Below are 20,859 nucleotides of genomic sequence, written 5' to 3' on the forward strand. Positions count from 1 at the left end.
ATGCATAACTATTTGACAAGTGTATATGAAGAAGGTGATGCTCGTTCTGCTCTCATTACAATGGTTCAAGCTCTTAACCATGCCAAGAACGGAGTCGACATTGTCTCTGGCACTAGGGTACGTAACTTTCTTCTTTTAACCAAAACAGAAGTCATGATTCTTTTGAATATTCTAAAATGTATCCCCACACAACTCCAAATCTTTGAAAATCTTCATATTTTTTTTTTCAGGTCAGAACACACTTTGCAAGACCCAATTGGAAGAAGGTTCTCACTAAGCTAAGTTCCAAGCACTGCAATGCAAGGATAGGTAACAATCACTAAACTCCATACATTTCTAATCTTCACAAAAAGTAAAATTATCTTTCAGGAGTCAATTATTTTAGTCCCCACAGTTCCGTTTCATTTTCTGTATCCGTATTCCGTGGGCAATAAGTTTCATGTTCATGCTTTAATGCTTTCATTTTCTATCACAATCAAAAATTCGAGTTTCCATAGAAATGATTCTTAAATCTATGATTTTTTTGCAGGAGTGTTTTATTGTGGGGTACCGGTTTTAGGCAAAGAGCTTAGCAAACTCTGCAACACATTCAACCAAAAAGGTTCAACCAAGTTTGAGTTTCACAAGGAGCATTTCTAAAAGACAATAAGGAAGAAGCCAAAAAGCCCTCCTAGATTCTTTAATATCTCACATTTAGCCACTTATAGTATAAAAGCAATCTCTTTACACTGGTAATTCAAAGTGATTAAACGTTTAACACACTGTCAAAAGTGAGTGTGTTAACGTTTAATTTCCACACGTTCTAGATTTATATACACCGAGGCATACATGTAAATATATATGAGACAGAAGGAGAAGGGGGAAGTTTGATAGAAGCGTATAGAAAATGTTAAAGTTATATTTTAGGGTCTTTTTTTTTTTACAATTTCTTGTATAGCAAGCCAATGAGAGGAGATTCTAGAAGAGAGAGGTGAGAGGTTTGGTGAGGGAAGGAGACTACAATACGACGTCGGTTTCGACTGTAGAGGAAGTGCAATACAGCTGCAGGGAAGAGAATGGACGGAAAGCTAATAATGCGTTGATAAGGTCCATGTGATTAGGAAGATGACACTTTTTTTTGGGGGATTCTTTTTGCTATCTTATAATGAATTGTTTATGCTCTTGTATAACTTTAGTGGAGTCGGTGAAAGAGAGACTATAGTTTCTAGAATCTTGGGAGGATATTTGGGAAATAAGGGGGAACACAGTATTTTTATCATTATGTAAGTAAGGTGTACAAAGCATAAAAATTTGATTGTTTCTATTTGTCTCCATTGAAAACAAGACAAACAATCCTATATGAATGAATTAGTGATACAATACGGGTAAAAAAAAAAATAGTGGTATGAATGAAAAGTAATGAATTATAGAGTTAAAAAAAGAAAAAAAGAAAATGAGAATGGTAAGATATAAAACAGGTGTTTTACCATTTTAGTTAGTCTTGTACCGTTTTAGTAGCAACTCACTATAGACGTCGGATATTCATCACCGATCGTTAGCAAGTTTACTACTAGACATGCGCACTATCTCGCTCATGTAAATAGTGACTAAATACCATTTTTATTTCAAAGTTGGAACATTTGTCAGATGAAGCAAAATATGAATTTGCTAATCAACCAAATGGGCACTAAACACACATTTTCGAAAGATCAAAATAATCAAGGGCCAATAGAATTAATGTGGTCACATATAAGTTTAGTCTATGACCCATATAATCATAATTGGGGTCCAATGGTCGTCTATGTGGGGAAATGAACTAATTCTATAGTTACAGTAAAGGACTCAGCAGGAGTTGGACCTTGTTTCGAGAACAAAGCCTTAACTAATTGAACAGACAAACATAACATATTACTCTCAAACAAAATTTGAACTGGAAGTGCTTTAGTTCAATCTTCTTTAGAAAGAGATCGAGTAAAGGACCACTAGTCTCTATTGTAAACAAATACGAAATAGTATAAGCCCACTAGTCCACTAGCTATCGTCAAATTAGAGTAGGAAATTTTCTAATTTTGTACGTGGACTCCAAGAGACCAGAAGACAAAGAAAGTCAAGTGTTACGTACCAATACAGATTTATATACCACAAAATAAATATCTATACCATTAATTAGATAATCCAAATTCAAAGTTTTCTCATAATTGCGAGAAAGAAAAACTAGAAAGCCAACAAAATTCAAAAAAAACGATTGATGTACATGGAAAAAAGCAATAATAATAATTTCAAGATGAGATCATTCAGAGCCTCCTAAAAAGACTTAGGAGGTGTATTCAACTTGACATTTTAAATGATTTGTGTGAAATTTACAAATATTATGTTATCCAATCATGGATTTTAAAAAGTCTATTAAAATCCACTGTTATTGAATTGATGATTTAAAAATCTACTTTAAAATCCACTGTTATTGAACTGATGATTTAAAAATCTAATTTAAAATTCATTGTTATTTAAAACAGTTTTGTTGATTTGGATTTTAATTATTTTTAGGATTCTGGAGGATTTGAGAGGATTTGTTTAGTTAAAAATACAGAAATTCAAATCTCATGGTTTTAGGTGGGATTTGAAAGAATTTTACAGAAAATCATATGAACTTTCCTAAAATGTATCAAAATTCTAAATTTACTAAATCTCATCAAATTCTCCAAATTTATGGTTTCAATACACGCCGTTAGTGCAAAAAAAAAAAACAACAACACGTAAGACTCTAACCCAACATGATCTCGCCACGTGTCCTCCACAAAATCCTCTTTTAACCGCCAAAAAAGAAACCACCCACTCTTCCATTAACCTTAAACTCCCCTCTTCTTCCTCTGATCTCAACAACAGAACAAAACAAAAAAAATGGTCGAAGAAGATCGGATCACGTTAGCTCCGACGGAGATCTACGGCCGGAGCGACGAAGAACAGAACGAACCAAGAATCTGGCGTCGGAAAACAGAGGAACCACCAGGGAAATGTCTAATCTATACTTTGACAATAATCGTAATCATCTTCGCAGTTTTTCTCATCCTCTCTTCGATCTTTCTACGGATTTCTACACCAGAGATCGAAACGACATCGGTATCGACTCGTGATCTTCGATTCGGAGGCAATTCGACAAACCCTTACTTCAACGCCACGCTAGTAAGTGATATCACGATCAGAAACTCGAATTTTGGAGCGTTTGAGTTTGAGGATGGTTCGTTACGTGTTGTTTACGCTGATCATGGAGTCGTGGGAGTGACGACGATCGAAGGGAGAAGAGTTGAAGCTCATAAGACGGTTAAAATAACCTGTGTTGTGGTTGAGATCGGTTCGTTTCGGTTATTGGATACTAAGGGTTTGGATTCGGATTTAAGGTTAGGTTTTTTGGAATTGAGAAGTGTTGCTGAGATTAGAGGAAGGATCAAGGTTTTGGGAAGGAGGAGATGGAAGGTTAGTGTGATGAGTTGTACCATGAGACTCAATTTAACCGGTCGGTTTATTCAACATTTGTTATGTGAATAGTAGTGATTGTTTCGGTTTTGTGACCCGGTTTGTTTGTTTCTTGGGTGTGTCTTGATCGTAAATTCGTAAGATATTAATTATTAATATTTGTTTGATGTTGTTGGGTCTTTTTCATAATGGATTTGTGATGTTGTGATTTAATTTCAATAGTGTGTGTATGAGGCAAATATTAAAGTTGTAGAAAAGGGAAGTAGTAATTACTAAAATGATATGTATGACTTTGTAGGATACTAGGATGAGAAGAAATGAATAAGTTTGGAGCTTTCCAAAAAGCAGAAAAATGAGAAATTACTAGGAATTTTCTCAGNTTTTTTTTTTTTTTTTTTTTTTTGAATTTTCTCATTAGTTAAATGCATAAATAGTGATATTATTAAGTTGGAAAACTTCTCAAGGCCGGAAACAACATGTTGACTCATTCATGCATGTACACATCAAATCGACGTACGTAGGTAACGTATACATCCATTCATTAACCTTTTCTTTTGTGGTTTTCCAAAACATTACGAAAAATTTAGCCGGAAACAACATTAACAATTTCATTATCGCCTCTCTCTCTTTATAGTCTACTAATATATTCACTTTTTTTTATATAATTTCTGGAGGACTGTAAAAGCCAAGAAACTTCGTACTCTCCTTCTCAAATGTCAGAAGTTAAAAGTAAACGTTGAATAGTGTCTTTTGCATTTTCTCCTACATATATGGCTCGTCTAGAGACATTTTTGTATATCTGACCTTCAACATTTCTCGCTACTACTCTCTTTCTCATGGCTTCTTCCTCTTCTTCTGCGCCTCGTACTTGGAGATACCGAGTCTTCACGAGCTTCCACGGATCAGACGTCCGTACAAGCTTTCTTAGTCATTTTCGCAAACAGTTTTACTACAACGGGATTACGATGTTCGATGATCAAAGAATCGTGAGAGGCGAAACCATTAGCCCCGCGCTCACGCAAGCAATTAGAGAATCGAGGATCTCTATCGTAGTGCTCTCTAAGAACTATGCTTCTTCCAGCTGGTGTTTGGATGAGTTGTTGTTGATTTTAAAGTGCAAGGAAGATATTGGACAAATAGTAATGACTATCTTCTACGGAGTTGATCCATCTGAAGTGCGCAAACAAACTGGAGATTTCGGAAACGCTTTCAGAGAAACTTGTGCTCGTAAAACAGAGGAGGAAAGGCAAAAATGGAGCCATGCTTTGGCCTATGTGGGCAACATTGCCGGTGAACACTTGCTAAACTGGTATGTCGTCTTAAATGATTTTGCAAATAGTAATCACATTCGAGGAAAAAAATACAAAAATGAATGGTGTTTTGTGAAGCTATATGAGGAAACAATTTTGACTAGAATAGACTAGTGATTAAGGGTAGTATGTTTGCTGAATGAATTTTCGAAATATATTGGCTATGTCAGTTTAATGATTAGTGATTAATGGAAATGTTTATTTGTTCTATTTTGTTAGGGACAATGAAGCAAAAATGATCGAGAAAATTGCAAGAGATGTTTCAGACAAACTAAACGTTACACCATCTAAGGATTTTGATGGCATGGTGGGGATTGAGGCTCACATGAGGAAAATTCAGTCTTTGCTAGATTTAGATAATCATGGGGTTAAGATAGTTGCAATCTCTGGTCCTGCAGGCATTGGTAAAAGTACCATTGCTAGAGCTTTACATAGTCTACTCTCTAATAAGTTTCAGCTTACTTGTTTTGTGGACAACCAGAGGGGATGCCATCCCACTGGTCTTGATGATTATGCTTTTAGATCATATCAAGAAAAATATGCTTTTAGTGAAAACTATCTAAATAATGGCTTTGGAAGGCTGTTAAGGGTAATTGAGCTTTGTGGAAAGCTTCCGCTGGGTCTACGTGTGGTCGGTTCATCTTTATAAGGGAAGAATGACGAAGAATGGGAATATGTAATACGAAGGCTAGACACTATCATTGATCGAGATATCGAAGAAGTACTGAGAGTCGGTTATGAGAGTTTACATGAGAATGAGCAATCTCTGTTTCTTCACATTGCAATCTTCTTCAACCATGAAGATGGTGATCTTGTGAAAGCCATGCTCGCTAACAATAACTTAGATATCGAACACGAGTTGAATATCCTAGTAAACAAATCTCTCATCTATATATCTACGGATGGAAGAATAAGAATGCACAAGTTACTACAACATGTGGGCAGACAAGCCAATCAAAGAGAAGAGCCTTGGAAACGTCGGATCTTAATTGATGCCGAAGAGATCTGTCATGTCCTTGAAAATGAAACAGTAAGGTTTTTTTTTTTGTTTTGGTTTTGGTTAGTTCCTTTGCTCACCCTTTAAAAAAGTCAAGTGAAGACAAACAAATCTTAACATTCTTTATATACTAATTAAAGTTGGTTTAGGGTACTGGAGCTCTGTCTGGCATATCATTTGATACATCAGGAATTAACGAAGTGAGTATAAGCAATAGAGCTCTTAGAAGAATGTGTAATCTTCGATTCCTAAATGTTTACAAGACAAGACGTGATTGGTATAATAGAATGGATATACCAGAGGACATAGAGTTTCCACCTCGACTAAGGTTACTACATTGGGATGCATACCCAAGCAAGCATCTTCCTCTTAAATTTAGCGCGGAAAATCTCGTTGAACTCGATATGCAAAGTAGCCGGCTCGAGTACCTCTGGCAAGGAACTCAGGTTAGTATAGTCTAATAATTTTGCAAACTAAATCCAAATAAAGATATATTAAGACACAGATGGAATAAGAGGTTTCTCATTTTATGTTCTGTTTTGTGGATTTTTTTTATCACTTTCAGCTGCTAACGAAACTAAAGAAGTTAGATTTGAAATTTTCATATATGCTGAAGGAACTCCCAGATCTTACATATGCTACAAATTTGGAGAGGTTGGATCTGGGTATTTGCCTTGGTTTGACGGAGCTTCCATCTTCTATCGGGAATTTTCATAAACTAGATGTGTTATCTATGGATGGCTGCAAAAGTCTTCAAGTCATACCAACTAACATCAACTTGGCCTCCCTTAAGATTATGTACATGACTGGATGCTCACAATTGAAAACTTTTCCAGATTTCTCTACCAACATTCAGAGCTTCTGTCTCGCTAGAACAGGTTTAGAAGAAGTGCCTGCATCACTTAGGCATTGCTCTCGACTTTTGCATCTTGATTTACGTGGCAGTCGAGATCTCAAGAGCATAACACATCTACCCTCGAGTATAAAGACACTAGATCTAAGCTCTACTGATATTGAGGTGATTGCAGATTGCATCAAAGGTTTACAAAGGTTATACCACTTTAGTCTATGTCGCTGTAGAAAACTGAAATCAGTACCAGAGCTTCCTCCTTCGCTCAAGTTCCTAACGGCAGAAGATTGTGAATCACTGGAGAGTGTAACTTACCCTTTAAACACTCCAGAAGCGCAACTCAATTTCAGCAACTGCTTCAGACTTGGTGAAGAAGCACAGAGAGTAATTATCCAACGGTCTCTTGTCGAGCACGCATGGTTCCCTGGAAGCGTAGTGCCTAGTGAGTTCCATCACAGAGCCACAGGTAACACTTTGTACATTCGTCACACATGTTCTATATCCTCCACGTTTAAGGCCTGCGTGGTGATTGCGCCTAACCAACCCCTATGGAAAAGAAACCAAAGACGTGTTGAACTACGGTGTCGTGTCACATGCGAAAGGGGATGGTATATTGGAAGTGGAGTTGTTTCCTTAGAACACCCAAATCATTCTACTGGAATCCGAACGAAGCATCTGTGTGTATTTAATGGTATCTTGCATGATGTTAGAAGCGATGCATTGTTTGTATTCCAAATCAGCGGCTCCACTCCTTTGGACAACTACGAGATTACTGAATGTGGTGTACAAACCTTGACGAACGAAACAGAGAGAAGCAGCGACATGGGCAGTGAAGATTACGATAACGAGTCTGATCTCAGCGAGGTGTTGGAAGACTCTGAAGATGGACTAAGCAACTGGGACTCGGTATCAGACGACGCGTCCAATGAACGAGGCACTCTCTTGTAAAGGCTATGTAATCGAATACGTAGGATTTGGGTTCGGATTTGAGGATAGGGACCAGGGTTAGTGTTCCTACAAGACTAATAAAATTTCTTCCTTTTTTCTCTGTAGCGGCGATGTTGAGTTTTCTCGAACACCTCTTCATCGCCAGGTTTTGTTTGTTGAGTTTATTTAGGGTTTTCTAACGATTCTATGTTTATTACATATACAAAGCTCTCTTTTGATTGCGTGATTTTGTGTTTTTAGATTTCGAAATCTCTCTATTGCAGATTCAGAAACTTCGATTTTGACTTTTTTTTTTTTCAATTGATTCCGAAACCTTTCATTAATTTGAATTTGTATGTTGATTCTGCAATTGATTTTTTTTTTTTTTATGATTTACATTGTAAGACTTGTCATATTGATGGGGATATATTCAATGTTCTGCTTTAAATTCGTATTGATTAACATTGTAAAACTCGTGAGCTTAAAAGCTCTCAATGATCTGCATATTGTTGTGGATATATATTCAATGCTCTATTTCAGAAACTCTTAAGCTTAAAAGCTTCAGTGATCTGCATATTTCTCAGCTAATGTAGTCCAACTGGGAAATCCATTTGTATGGATTGAGACATCATAAAATCTGATAGAAGATAAACTTCAGTATTCTCTGCTTTATGCCTAGCTCTTGAAGCTCTGTTTGTCAGCGAAGGCACATTATTATGCAACTTGATGAGTTTGCGGCTCGAGCAAAGCACTAAAGAGAAAGAGAAAGAAAATCTAACGTCTTAGTGAAGAGGTAGGTATCTCATCTCCAACTAGATTTTAATTATCTGTGTACTTATTACCATCTGTTTCAGATTTGGTATTGGACTAGTGGTAAGTTTTTACATCTCTTACAAATGTATTTGGTCATTAAAGAATAAATCAATCTCTGTTTGTTTCATTGTGTTCTAACCACATCTTTTGGTGACTCATTCTTAATAGGGAACACAAGAAAATCCAGTTTGTGGATCAGGTGAATGTGCCTTCTTCCCTCTTTTAAACCTATTTATAATCTTCCCAAATGTGTTCCATGAGTTTGTGGTATCTTCAATACTTCCATCTACTGATCAAGTAATTAAGTCGTTTATAAATAACTATGACGTATTATTCAGCCTCTTTGCAAGCATGTATGTATCGGTATCCTATTAATTTTTGTAAGATACATGCCATGACTCGTGATCATAATTCTGATTTGTTTCTCAAATCATGACATCTTCTGTGACAGCGGTTTGTGGTCTGTCTGGGTACATGTTTTTTTTCCTCTGCTTTCAATGGCATAGTGTTGTTACTTGCATTTTTAATTATTGTATACTTGTAGTACTAGAATTAGTTGTGGTTACTTGCCTTTGGATTAAATCGTAGTGTTGTTGCTTGCTTGCGTTTTAATTGTTCTAGACTTCTAGTACTAGGATTTGTTGGGGTTGCTTGCGTTTAATTAATAAGAGAGTGGTTCTATCATATTAGTATGCAATTTGTACGTAATTATATATTTCCTACAGAAATTTATTAGTATTGTTCTACAAGCATGAAATAACACCACACACAAACAAAAAAACATTGAATACTACACATCGGTGAAAAATAACCATGCATTTTGTACCCGTGTGCTATTATTGTGAATTGTGCATTATTGCTCTGGAGCCAAGTTTTGTTTTTATATTATATACTGTAGAATCTTTGGTTACGGTTATGGGAACTTGAATTTTTAATGCATTTGTTTTCTTCCTTCTGTTGTACTANGCTATTATTGTGAATTGTGCATTATTGATCTGGAGCCAAGTTTTGTTTCTATATTATATAGAATCTTGGTTACGTTTACGGGAACTTGAAATTTTAATGCATTTGTTTTCTTCCTTCTTTTGTACTTACACATACACACCATTTACAAACAAAAAGAAGAAAAAAAGAGATTTCACATTTCAAAAAAAAAAAAAAGGGAAAAAGTAAATCGGATTTTTTCACTGTTTCTGTCTCAACTTTCACCGTCTCACTTACCAATATAGCCCCACATTTACTTCTCTTTCCGTCATTCCAAATATAAAATGGGATCAACTAAAAGTTAATGACATATTTAGCATCTTTTTCCCTCTATTAAAAACTGCTTTTTATTTGCTTCATATTTTTCAATAATTTCAAATTTATAATCTTTAAGATACATTGTATATTTCAATAATCTATTTCATAACATATAATATAATCATATACATTGTGTGAGTGTAACACAAGTTATTGTCTCTTTAACATAAATATGACAAAAAGAACAAGCCTACATTTTTCTTCTTAATTAACCCTTTTTATGTTCCAAAGTTTCAATAGTCATCATCAAAACTACATGACCAACATCTAAAACCCACGACACTTGGTAATGCCTATAATTCTGACGAAAATAAGCTAAACCAGACAAAATTATATACAATAACTTATCATAAGTTGTTAATGCAAGAAAATCATAAACCGTTGAGATTGATTCTCTTGATAACTAAAACCAAAGATTACGATATTTTTCTTGTCTCATTTCTCGTAAGAGGAAGGTTCACTCACCGATCTTGGTAACACCGACGGATCCTTATCTGAAAAAAAAAAAATTCATAACAAAACACAATTAATTATTAATCAAATTAAGAAATGTTTAAGTGAATTGTGTTAATGAAGTTTTGATTAATTGAATATTAATAACCTCTAGAGGAATTGAAAGATCTTTTGCAGTGTAAAATAGCGCTTTGGATACTATCTTGTTGTTGAAGAAGCGAGTCGTCGCGTCTTCTTGACTCAGACTGCTGAGTCGTTACACTCGCCGCAGCCGTAGACGACGGTGTACTCGCCGTCGAAGATGACGATCTGCTTTTTCCCAAGTGTTTCCTCACTACTTTAAGACCTGCTGGGATGTTGATGTTGATGTTGTTTCCCGTTTTACTCGTCTTCTTCGTAGCCGTCGTCGCCGTCGGAGATTCCGTTTTCTCCTCCGTGGATCTCGCCGACGACGACGGAGCTGTTAGTGGACCGGAGTGTCGTAGTTTCTCGCCGTAACGACGCGAGACTCTGATGTAAAGCGGCTTCACCTTCTTTAAGTACTTTTGCATCATCATAAAGCGTTTCTCATCTGAAACGACAGTTTCGTTGCCGTTTTGCTTCTTTAACGAGGAAGACGATGAGGATGAAGAAGACGACGACGAAGATGAGTTCTTTGAGCTGTTCTCTCTTGTGAATAAAGAAACTATCGGAACGTCTTCGACTTTTAAATTAACTGTCATCGTACTACTTTTCTGTTGCGATTCCGGCGAGTGAGACGACGGCGGCGGCGGCGGCGGAGGAGGAGGATTTTGTTTGTCGACGATGTCTTCAGATCCGAGTTTCGCTTGGATGAGCTTCGGTTTCTTCATTCCGAGCATGAACACGCGAAGCTTAGTGGCGGATTTCAAAATCGACGCCGATAACTGCGCCGCCGGAGCTTTGACGGAACAAGTCTGCTGCTCTGAAGAAGACGGTGGTTCGACCTCTTCGAAAACATCGTCGAGGGAGTCTGGATCTGCTCGATCTTCTTCGCCGGAGCTAGACGAGAGAGTGAATTTGAACTCGCAACCGCCGTCCGTACAATCGGAAACGGAGTCTCCTTCTCTTCCTCCGTCGTCGTCGTCTTCTTCTTCTTCTTCAGCTGGAAGAGCGAACTCAAGGTCGAAGAAGGGACCTTCGTCGTTGTCGTTGTCGGGTTCTTCATCCTCAGTTTCTGTGACGGAGGTGGTGACAATGGTGGTGGTTGCGGTGGAATCGGCGGCGGAGTAACGGCAAGAAGAAGAAGAAGAATCGGAGGAAGGAGGGAGGAAAGTAACACCGTGACCACCACTGCTTTTCCAGTAGTTAAGGAGACTGAAAGCTTCCATTGTTGGGAAAGCCAGAATCAACTCTTTTCCCCTTAAAACGCTGCGTTTTTATGTGTTCAAAGCTTTCTTCTTTCTTCTTCTTCTTCAAAGTGTCTCTCCCTTTTTACATAGACACAACAAAAACAAGGGTTTTACTACTACGGTGCTTGTAAGAGAAGAGTGATTACCTTTATATAAAATAAATAAATATAATATGGTGTTCTTCTTTATTGCTTATGGTATGAAATAGTGTTATGACTACAAACAAAACAAGAAAAAACGGTACTAGAACAAATTTAATTACACAATCGGTAACAGTTCATAAGTCTGTATAATTAGTAGTTTTACTTACATGGTAATGTAGTAGTCTTATCTTTACAAATTGCTCGACAAATATATTTACTTTTCAATTCTAATCTTGTGTTTACTGTTTAGTATTCACTATTCAGTGACGATCACTCTTATACAGTTTTGGTGTGATAATAATACAAACTAATAGTCTAATACAGTATAATTTAATGTCGATGGGATATAGTTGACGAAAAAAAACTAAAAAGACCCGATTCCCACATACAAAAAAACCAAGCTTTGGATGCTGTTTAAGAAAAAAAAATTATTTTTTATTATACTGACAATAAAACAAATTTATTTTGTCATAAAATTGTAATATAAGTAAATTCTCTTTGTATTTTCCTTATTTACAGAAGAAATCAAGAAACAGAGCCAAAAGAGATTAAATACGAAAAAAAACGTGGCAAAGAATTGAGTTGCGTTGCTAGTTGCTAAGCGTAAAGGAGCAGGTGAGTCACGTGACTTTCAGACTGAGACAGTCAGACCAAAAGGTCAGAGATCATTAAAGTGTTATATACGTACTCTTTTATTTTCTACTACTCCCTCCCATCTACATAGTACGCTTCCACATTATTATAGTAGTACATAATTCTAATGTTTAGTTTAAGTTTACAAGATTTGAGTTACATACTAGTATTTCTCTATTAATCAATGGGAATCGATTTTTGTTCAAAAAAAAAAAAAAAATCAATGGGAATCGACAAAATTAATGGTGTCGCCTACAAAAGTGATTAAAAAATTGAACTGATTCTGAAAGAATCTGGATAATGTTAGTATAATGTTGTACTATTAGTTACACAAACGATATGCGTAAAGTTTGTAGTTCCAACTTCCAAGACGTATATTATTAACATCATCATTATTTTGCCGAAAGACATTTCAGACCGTCAGATTCAGTGGATGTAGACCCCAAATATCGCATTATCACCCTTCTTCAATGGGCCTCATCAAGTTCCCAGAATAATGGGCCCATATATATGTACGTGATTTCGTATGGATCCATTTAATTTTCATACAATCACTCTTTTTTTGTTTTTCTCCTTATACTACAATTTAATCCAGTTCATGGGTTCATTTCAATTTCATTCATACTGTATTTATATATTTAGTACTTCGATGTAAATCAATTCATTTCTAGTTGAGATTTAATTTACATAATATTAATGGGATACACGATCTTGTCAAAATAAAACAAAACAAAAAAAGTTTCTTTTCCTTTTTTTTACTACTATTTTGCTTTAGCAAAATATTCAAAAGGGCAAAGCACTTTCAAAAGCAAGTCAAAGAAGCTAGTCACTCGTTGTTTGATAGGCTTCCGGCTTCCCTGAATTTCAGCTTTAGTGGATTTTCTCCAATTTATTTATTNATATATATATATATATATATATATATATATATATATATATTGAGATTGGTACAAGATAATTTGTTAAATTTTGATATGTAGTGATCCAAATTTTGACTCCAACTAATTTCTGAAAGTCTTTCTAATGTAAAATTTTTACTGGTCCAAAAAGATAAAAAAAAATGCTTCATAGCAGCCTAAGCTATTTCCGTCCAACTCAAATGATTAAACCAATTATGTAGTAGTATCTATTTTGAATAAAATGTTGATCCCAAATCATTTCAGATACTCTTATAAGCATGATATGCCTCTCTTTATCCTGTTGATCACGAGAAGAATATTACTACCCTAAGAAAATCTGATCTTGTCGGGCTAATTGTTTGGCATGATGCCGCAATAGTAAGTCCTAGCTATTTGATTTACGTAGGTATTAATTAAGCTACATACCTTTTTATATATATATATGTAATTAAAGTCGAATGTGTATATGATTTAAATGCACTGCAGAAAAATCATTTAAAAGGAAAAAAAGACAATTTGATTCATTAGACCAATAACCACAGCTAGATTTGGTCTTACATGACTAGTTATTTATTTTGTACACAACTATCTTTTAGCGTAATATAGTTGTGTTGTGCAATGATTTATATTTAACAAATATTTTAGATAGACTACGAAACACTTTTATTTAAGTCCACTATTTAGAACTTGGAAATGAGACAGGGATGAAACCATATTTATCTCAAGAAAATTATTATAAAAGCATCTTCACAATAAGAAACCATATTGTACAAGAAAACTATTCTATTTTTACATACTAATATAGAATTGGAGATCACCTAGATTTTTTGGAACTTATAAAGTACACAATTTACTATGATTGTTGTTGCTTCAAATTCAACATACGTCGAGTATATATGAAAGATCATAATCTCAATATTTGTTCTTCACTAAATCTCTAACCATTATGACTTATAGTGGGGGGGAAAAAAAATCTAGGGTTATTTGTCACAAAAAGAAAAAAGAAGCTAAAGTTCTTATAATTTCACTTCACTTATTAGGCCTTCCCTTAAAGATTCTCAGAGGCCCAAATGAAATTGTTCTTTGATCCCTCACATCCCACGACGTCGTAGTTGAGAGCCTCTACCGTCTACCCTCTCGACGACCACGTGCGACCCCATTGAAGACGTTAATCGAATTTGGACGCTCTCGATTAAGAATTTAACGGTCGTTTGTCTTCCGTCTCAAAGATGTTACTATTATTTAAAGTAAGCAATTAATATCCAACGGTGAAGATTGAGTTTAGATAAATCGACGGGTGAGATTGAATCTGTATCAAACGCTCTTATTATTTAGAGAGAGAGAGAGAGAGAGAGAGGCGACTGACTTGAGAAGAGTCTCTCTTTTATTAATTTTCTTCTCCGTTTCTCACTCATCGCTTACTGAAACCAGAAAAAGAAAAACAGTTTTAGGGTTTTTTATTTGCGGAGGTTTCAAGGAAAACGAAGTTAAACAATGGCGGAAGAGCACAAACACGAGGAATCAATCATGGAGAAGATAGCTGAGAAGATCCATGGTCACGGTGACTCTTCTTCTTCTTCTTCTTCCGATTCAGATGACGATAAGAAATCTTCGTCTCTCAAAACCAAGGTTTATCGTCTCTTCGGTAGAGAACAGCCTGTTCACAAGGTTTTTGGTGGCGGAAAACGTATGGATCTCTCTTTTTCTCTCCTGGTTTTGTTTTTTTCTTTGCTTTGAAACTATGAGGAATCATCGATTAGGCGATTTTAGTTATCGGATCTGGATTCTAGGTTTTACCTGCTATCGATTGTGGAGTTTTGCTGTATACTTAGTTCATCGAGCTGTTGTAGTGTAGATCAGTGTTGTTACCGATGTTGTAGATTTGTTTTGTTGCTTGGATAGGAGAAGTGAATTAAACGAACGGTTTGATTTGTTGTTTGTTGGTTTATATTTTACATTTTGTTCTGAATCTGAGAGGATCTGTGGAATGATTGGTTTCACTTGCTTTTGAAATCTCAGCTGCCGACATTTTCCTATGGAGGAACAAGAAGGTATCAGGAGGAGTGTTGGGTGCTGCAACTGTTTCCTGGATCTTATTCGAGTTGCTTGAATACAATCTTCTCACTCTTTTTGGCCACATTTCAATTCTTACTCTTGCTGTGTTGTTCTTGTGGTCTAGTGCTAGTACCTTTATTCACAAGTAAGTTTTAATGGATGGATGTTTATCGTTATTGTGAGATTTGAGGTTTAATCCATGGTCTGTTAAAGCTGATTTTTATTTTTTATTTTTTTTTTTTTTTTTTTGTATTACAGGACAACTCCTCATATCCCTGAAGTTCACATCCCCGAGGAAGTTGTTCTTCAGCTTGCTTCTGGACTAAGAATTGAAATCAACCGTGGATTTACTGTTCTTAGGGACATTGCATCAGGAAGAGATCTCAAGAAGTTTCTATTGGTAAACCTTTTTTTATTTGGTTAATTATGTTGTTGTTTGATTTTGCTTGTTTCTCGTTTTTTTTTAACATTGGGTTGCAAATATGTTTTAAGGTGATTGCTGGTTTATGGGTTTTGTCCAAAGTTGGCAGCTCCTGCAACTTCTTGACCTTAATCTACATCGGTACTAATCCATACTCTTATTGCATCCAATTGATAACCTTAACTAGTTGTGTTTTCTTTGTCTTCCTTCTAATATCTAATTTTCATTGTTTTTTTTTTTCTGCTTCCAGCAACTGTACTTCTCTTCACGATTCCCGTGCTTTACGAAAAGTATGATGATAAAGTAGATGACTTTGGTGAAAAGGCAATGAGGGAGATCAAGAAGCAATATGTGGTGTTCGATGAGAAGGTTTTAAGTAAGGTGATGAGCAAAATCCCTAAAGGAGCCTTTTACAAGAAGAAGGATTAGAGAGTGTGTAAGTTTCTGGCATCAGTATGATGATCTGAGTCTTCCAGATTGATATAAAAAAATCTCAGAAGCATTGTTTTTTCTTTTACGTTGGTGGTTCTAGCAGCTGTTGGTTATTATACTACACTCAAAATCTCTATAATGTGGGTGGATTTTTATTCGGGGTATAACCAAATTTTATAGCCATATTGAATGATTCTGTTTTGGAATACCATTTGTCACCATGAATCTTATTATGATAAATCTTTGAATATTCTGAACTTTAGTTTAATTTTTATACAGAATTGATTGTTTCTGCCACTGATTTGTTAAAGTCGTGTACATTTATGATTACGAAAGACGTTACACTGACTTTTTCTCTTAGATTTACATGTTATACTAATTTTGGTAATCGTCAACACTATTTTATCCTCTTTTTTTTACCATAGGTTTGTAATTAAAATAAGTGAGTTCCCTTGGTTTAGTGCAGCAGCCATTAATGCAAAAACGTAGAAATATTTTTCACATTGGACACGATCACGATCTACTACAAGTGCATTGGAGAATAAAACAATCGACAGAAGGACAACGTTGTTGGCTGGATGTAAAAGCTGATTGAAAATTCATAAGCGGTAAGGGTACCAACCAAATTGAACCGGCCAATGAATGGAACCGGTGGTGTTTCTCATTCATTTTGTGCTGCTCTCTCTCTCTCTTGTCTTCTTAGTTCAGTCAGACGGAGCTCACACTTTTTCCACACACACTCACACCTTTTTGGTTAGAGAAATCTTACAAAATCAAACGAAACAGCAAAAATGTTGGCTAGGGTTTGGAGATCGGAATCTGCTTCAGCTTCAGCTAGATCGGTCAGCACGAGACTGATTCATCTTCGTTCCGCCAAGACACGTACGGCTTCGAAGAGCTTACCTTCTTTGGGTGAAGGTACTTTTGTAGGAGATGAATTGAAACTGAGAAGTGGGTCTCATTATATCAAAAGCTTAGATGATGCGATTGTTTTGTTCGATGAAATGGTTCGATCTCGTACCTTCTACTCAGTTATCGATTTCTGTAAATTAATAGGTTTGGTAGTGAGAATGAATCGTCCCGATGTTGCGATTTCTCTCTATCAGAAGATGGAACTGCGCCGGAGTCCATTTGATGTTTACAGCTTCACTATTCTGATTAAATGCTTCTGCGACTGTCATAAGTTGTCCTTTGCTCTGTCTACGTTTGGGAAGATCACCAAACTTGGTTTCCAGCCCAATGTTGTTACGTTTAGCACGCTGCTCCACGGGTTATGTCTCGATGATAGGATCTCTGAAGCCCTAGCTTTATTTTATCATATGGTTTAAACGGGCGGTAGACCCGATGTTGTAGCGTTCAACACACTGATGAATGGTCTTTGCCGTGAGGGTCGAGTTCTCGAAACACTAGCTCTTGTTGATCGGATGGTAGAAAATGGTCATCAACCTAACGAAGTTACTTACGGAGCAATCATAAATGGAATGTGCAAGATTGGCGACACTGAGTCAGCTTTGAATCTGCTTAGGAAGATGGATACAAACCACATCAAAACCGATGTTGTAATCTATACTGCCATCATTGATCGTCTTTGCAAAGAAGGGCAACACAGCGATGCTCAAAATCTTTTCACTGAAATGCATGAGAAAGGAATTGTTCCCGATGTTCTTACCTACAACTGTATGATCGACGGGTTTTGTAGCTTTGGTAGATGGAGTTATGCTGAAAAATTGTTGTGTGATATGATTGATAGGCAAATCAATCCTGATGTTGTAACTTTCAATGCATTGATCAGTGCATTTGTCAACGAAGGCAAGCTGTTTGAGGCTGAAAAATTGTGGGACGAGATGCTCCGTAGGGGTATATATCTTAATACAGTCACCTATAACTCAATGATCCATGGATTTTGCAGACATGGTCGTCTAGATGATGCAAAACAGATGTTTGATTTGATGGCTTGTAAGGGATGTTCTCCAGACGTAGTTACTTTTAGTATTCTCATTGACGGATACTGTAGGGCTAAGAGGGTTGATGATGGAATGGAACTTCTCCGTGAGATTTCTAGAAGAGGCTTAGTTGCTGATACTGTTACTTATAATACTCTTATCCACGGGTTCTGTGAAGTGGGAAATCTTAATGCTGCCCAGGACCTTTACCAGGAGATGATTTCTCAGGGTGTCTGTGACCCTGATACCATAACTTGTAACATTTTGTTGTGCGGTTTCTGCGAAAATGGGAAACTAGAAGAGGCATTCGAATTGTTTGAGGTCATCCAAAAGAGTAAGATGGATCTTGATACTGCTACTTATAACATCATCATCCATGGAATGTGCAAGGGTAGTAAGGTGAACGAAGCATGGGACTTATTTTGTAGTCTCCCCATCGATGGTGTTGAGCCTGATGTTCAAACATACAATACAATGATATATGGGTTTTGTAGCTTAGATGGAGTGATGCTGAAAAATTGTTGCGTGATATGATTGATAGGCAAATCAATCCTGATGTTGTAACTTATAACACTCTTATCCACGGGTTCTGTGAAGTGGGAAATCTTATTGCTGCCCAAGACCTTTTCCGTGAGATGATTTCTCAGGGTGCGTGTCCTGATACCATAACTTTTGGCATTTTGCTGCACGGTCTCTGCGAAAATGGACAGCTAGAAGAGGCTTTGGAAATGTTTGAGTTTATCCAAAAGAGTAAGATGGATGTTGATACTGCTACTTATAATATCATCATCCATGAAATGTGCAAGGGTAGTAAGGTGAACGAAGCATGGGACTTATTTTGCAGTCTCCCCATCGATGGTGTTGAGCCTGATGTTCAAACTTACAGTATAATGATATCTGGATTCTGTGGAATAAGTGCAGTCTCAGAGGCAAATGCGTTATTCCGTAAAATGAAGCACAATGGACATGTACCTAATGGCTGCACATACAATCCACTAATCAGAGGATGTCTTAGAGCTGGTGAAATAGCTGCATCAGCTGAACTTATCACAGAGATGCGAAGCAGCGGGTTCAGTGGAGATGCATTCACCATGAAAATGGTTGCTGATATGGTATCTGATGGTAGATTGGACAAGAGTTTTTCGGAGATGCTGTCTTAGTGTTTCTTGTGAAGAGGTCCTCTCTTGATCTTGTTCCTTCTATGGTATGTCAGACAGACTCACTTGTGTCTGTCTCTTCTCTTTGCTTGTGTTCGTTTTGGATGTTTCGATGCTATATGTAACACGTAAGAGGGTTTTGCAAAATTTTCAGGTTTTATAACATGTGCTTGAGAAAAGACAAAAATCGTAAGAGAAGCAACAAAAGGTGAGAGTCTGAGCAATAATTAACGCTGTGGATCTGCTTTGTTTCTTGCTGTTTTCTCTAGTTTACAGAACACCCTTGGAATTGAATCCAAATCGTATCTTCATTTTGTTTGGAATAGCTTGGCTAATCTGTTTTCCTTGTACTCAAAAGTTTGTAGCTTTCACTTAATTATGGAATAGATATCAAAACTGATTCCCGTTTGTTTTGGATAATTTCTTCTCTTTGCACTTACTTCAGGCTTGAACTAATGATTTAACTCTTTTTTTTTTTTTTTTTAAGATGTTAACACTATATAATACAGTAAACACAAGACTGGTTTGGTTGCAATTTCGTTCCTCTTAGTTTGGCTCGGTGTATAGCTTATGAAACACTGGATTGGAGCCAGCTTGTAGAAATTCTTCCTGAACTAGTTCTGACTTCTGAATCTTGATGAACTTGAATGAGAGAAACAACCTTGAGTTTTACTGATCAAAAGCTTAAGATAGAGATTCCAGATTAACCTCTAACTGATTTGGTGTGTTTGTTTTGCAGAATTATCAATTGGAGGCTGAATAAAAAGACTGGAAGATTTTTCAGATTTTAAAACTTTTTCTTTCATACTAATTAAAATTTGTTATACCGGTATCTCTCATCCTTTTTTGGTCTTCTTGCAAACATGTAGAGAATTGAGTTAGCTTATTGTGTGTGTGTGTTTATTCTGTTAGATTCGGATATTTAGGTGTGGTGTTTGGTCTGGCTCCCAAAATTGAATCGAAATCTCATAATCACTGTGCTTGTAATGAATGGCTACCGGTTTTTGTAAATTTGAAGTTTTAGTCATGATTTTAGGAAATGGTCTTGTTATCATAAGTTTCAATTTTGTTATCTTAAGTTTGTAAAAAAGTTACTGTGAAAACGATAATTGGCAAAACAGTTATCATAAGTAAGTCTGCAACTTTCATATGCATCCTATGATTAGTCCGGTCTTGATGGGTTCGGTATATCAGGCTCCTCAAACAGAAAAGTCAGAGAGACAAACCTCTATCTTATGTGAAGAAAACCAGATGGATTCTCATCATTTAACTCTTGTAACCTTTAATTACCAAAAAAACAATATTGATCCATATGATGATTATGCGGGGGAGGACTTGAGTAATGTATTTTGAGAGACTATTGTATGAAATGAATGAAACCTGTACCATAGCCTCTTGGCTTTGTCCTTTACGGTCTTAAGTTACGTCTGGTGTCAAAAGGTATCCATATAGAGTGCCATAAGAGAAAGCAAAAAGAAAATTCAGTTACGTGCTTGGTTTCTGAGTTTAATCAATAAATTTGGTCCGCACAAAGGATACAAAAATGGTGAAGGAATTTTTGTTAATATACAAAAAATGCTAAGGTGATAGAAGAAAATGCTAAGGTGATGGATTGATCAATTTTAATTCTCTCTCTAGTTAGTAGAAGAATGTCAACGAAATACTTTTGTAAGAATGAGTAGAAATTAAATTGGTAATGAAAAT

At 36.2% G+C, this 20,859-nt stretch overlaps 6 protein-coding genes across 6 annotated transcripts in view; 5 read left to right on the forward strand and 1 right to left on the reverse strand.

The window, feature by feature from the left end:
- LOC104704034 (respiratory burst oxidase homolog protein F-like) overlaps positions 1-1,303 on the forward strand; it is a 7,968-nt gene extending 6,665 nt beyond the window's left edge. Inside the window, exons 12-14 of the mRNA XM_010420147.2 lie at positions 1-117; positions 231-309; positions 530-1,303. The exon at positions 1-117 is cut by the window's left edge and continues 13 nt beyond it. Of these exons, the coding sequence (XP_010418449.1) occupies positions 1-117; positions 231-309; positions 530-639 (306 nt within the window). The 3' untranslated portion in view covers positions 640-1,303. The remainder of the gene's footprint in view (positions 118-230; positions 310-529) is intronic.
- LOC104704035 (late embryogenesis abundant protein At1g64065-like) lies at positions 2,762-3,617 on the forward strand. Its single transcript, XM_010420148.2, has one exon. It carries the CDS (start codon positions 2,878-2,880, stop codon positions 3,520-3,522), a length of 645 nt encoding a protein of 214 aa, XP_010418450.1. The 5' UTR covers positions 2,762-2,877; the 3' UTR covers positions 3,523-3,617.
- LOC104705232 (disease resistance protein RML1A) lies at positions 4,268-7,988 on the forward strand. Its single transcript, XM_019228147.1, is given in 4 exon segments — positions 4,268-4,759; positions 4,980-5,790; positions 5,907-6,203; positions 6,323-7,988. Coding segments are annotated over 4 exon segments (2,814 nt in total). The 5' UTR covers positions 4,268-4,286; the 3' UTR covers positions 7,556-7,988.
- On the reverse strand, positions 9,756-11,625 carry LOC104704036 (probable membrane-associated kinase regulator 2). Its single transcript, XM_010420149.2, has 2 exons — positions 10,251-11,625; positions 9,756-10,143 (listed from the first exon to the last, which is right to left on the reverse strand). Exons 1-2 carry the CDS (start codon positions 11,449-11,451, stop codon positions 10,085-10,087), a joined length of 1,260 nt encoding a protein of 419 aa, XP_010418451.1. The 5' UTR covers positions 11,452-11,625; the 3' UTR covers positions 9,756-10,084.
- Positions 14,488-16,314, forward strand: LOC104704037 (reticulon-like protein B3). The gene is made up of 5 exons (XM_010420151.2): positions 14,488-14,834; positions 15,167-15,347; positions 15,461-15,602; positions 15,695-15,764; positions 15,874-16,314. Exons 1-5 carry the CDS (start codon positions 14,642-14,644, stop codon positions 16,050-16,052), a joined length of 765 nt encoding a protein of 254 aa, XP_010418453.1. The 5' UTR covers positions 14,488-14,641; the 3' UTR covers positions 16,053-16,314.
- Positions 16,704-20,330, forward strand: LOC104704039 (pentatricopeptide repeat-containing protein At1g64100-like). The gene is given in 4 exon segments (XM_010420153.2): positions 16,704-18,397; positions 18,814-19,202; positions 19,310-19,363; positions 19,895-20,330. Coding segments are annotated over 2 exon segments (1,896 nt in total). The 5' UTR covers positions 16,704-16,846; the 3' UTR covers positions 19,159-19,202; positions 19,310-19,363; positions 19,895-20,330.

The sequence above is a fragment of the Camelina sativa genome, chromosome 7 (assembly GCF_000633955.1).
Source record: "Camelina sativa cultivar DH55 chromosome 7, Cs, whole genome shotgun sequence".
Lineage (NCBI taxonomy): Eukaryota > Viridiplantae > Streptophyta > Magnoliopsida > Brassicales > Brassicaceae > Camelina > Camelina sativa.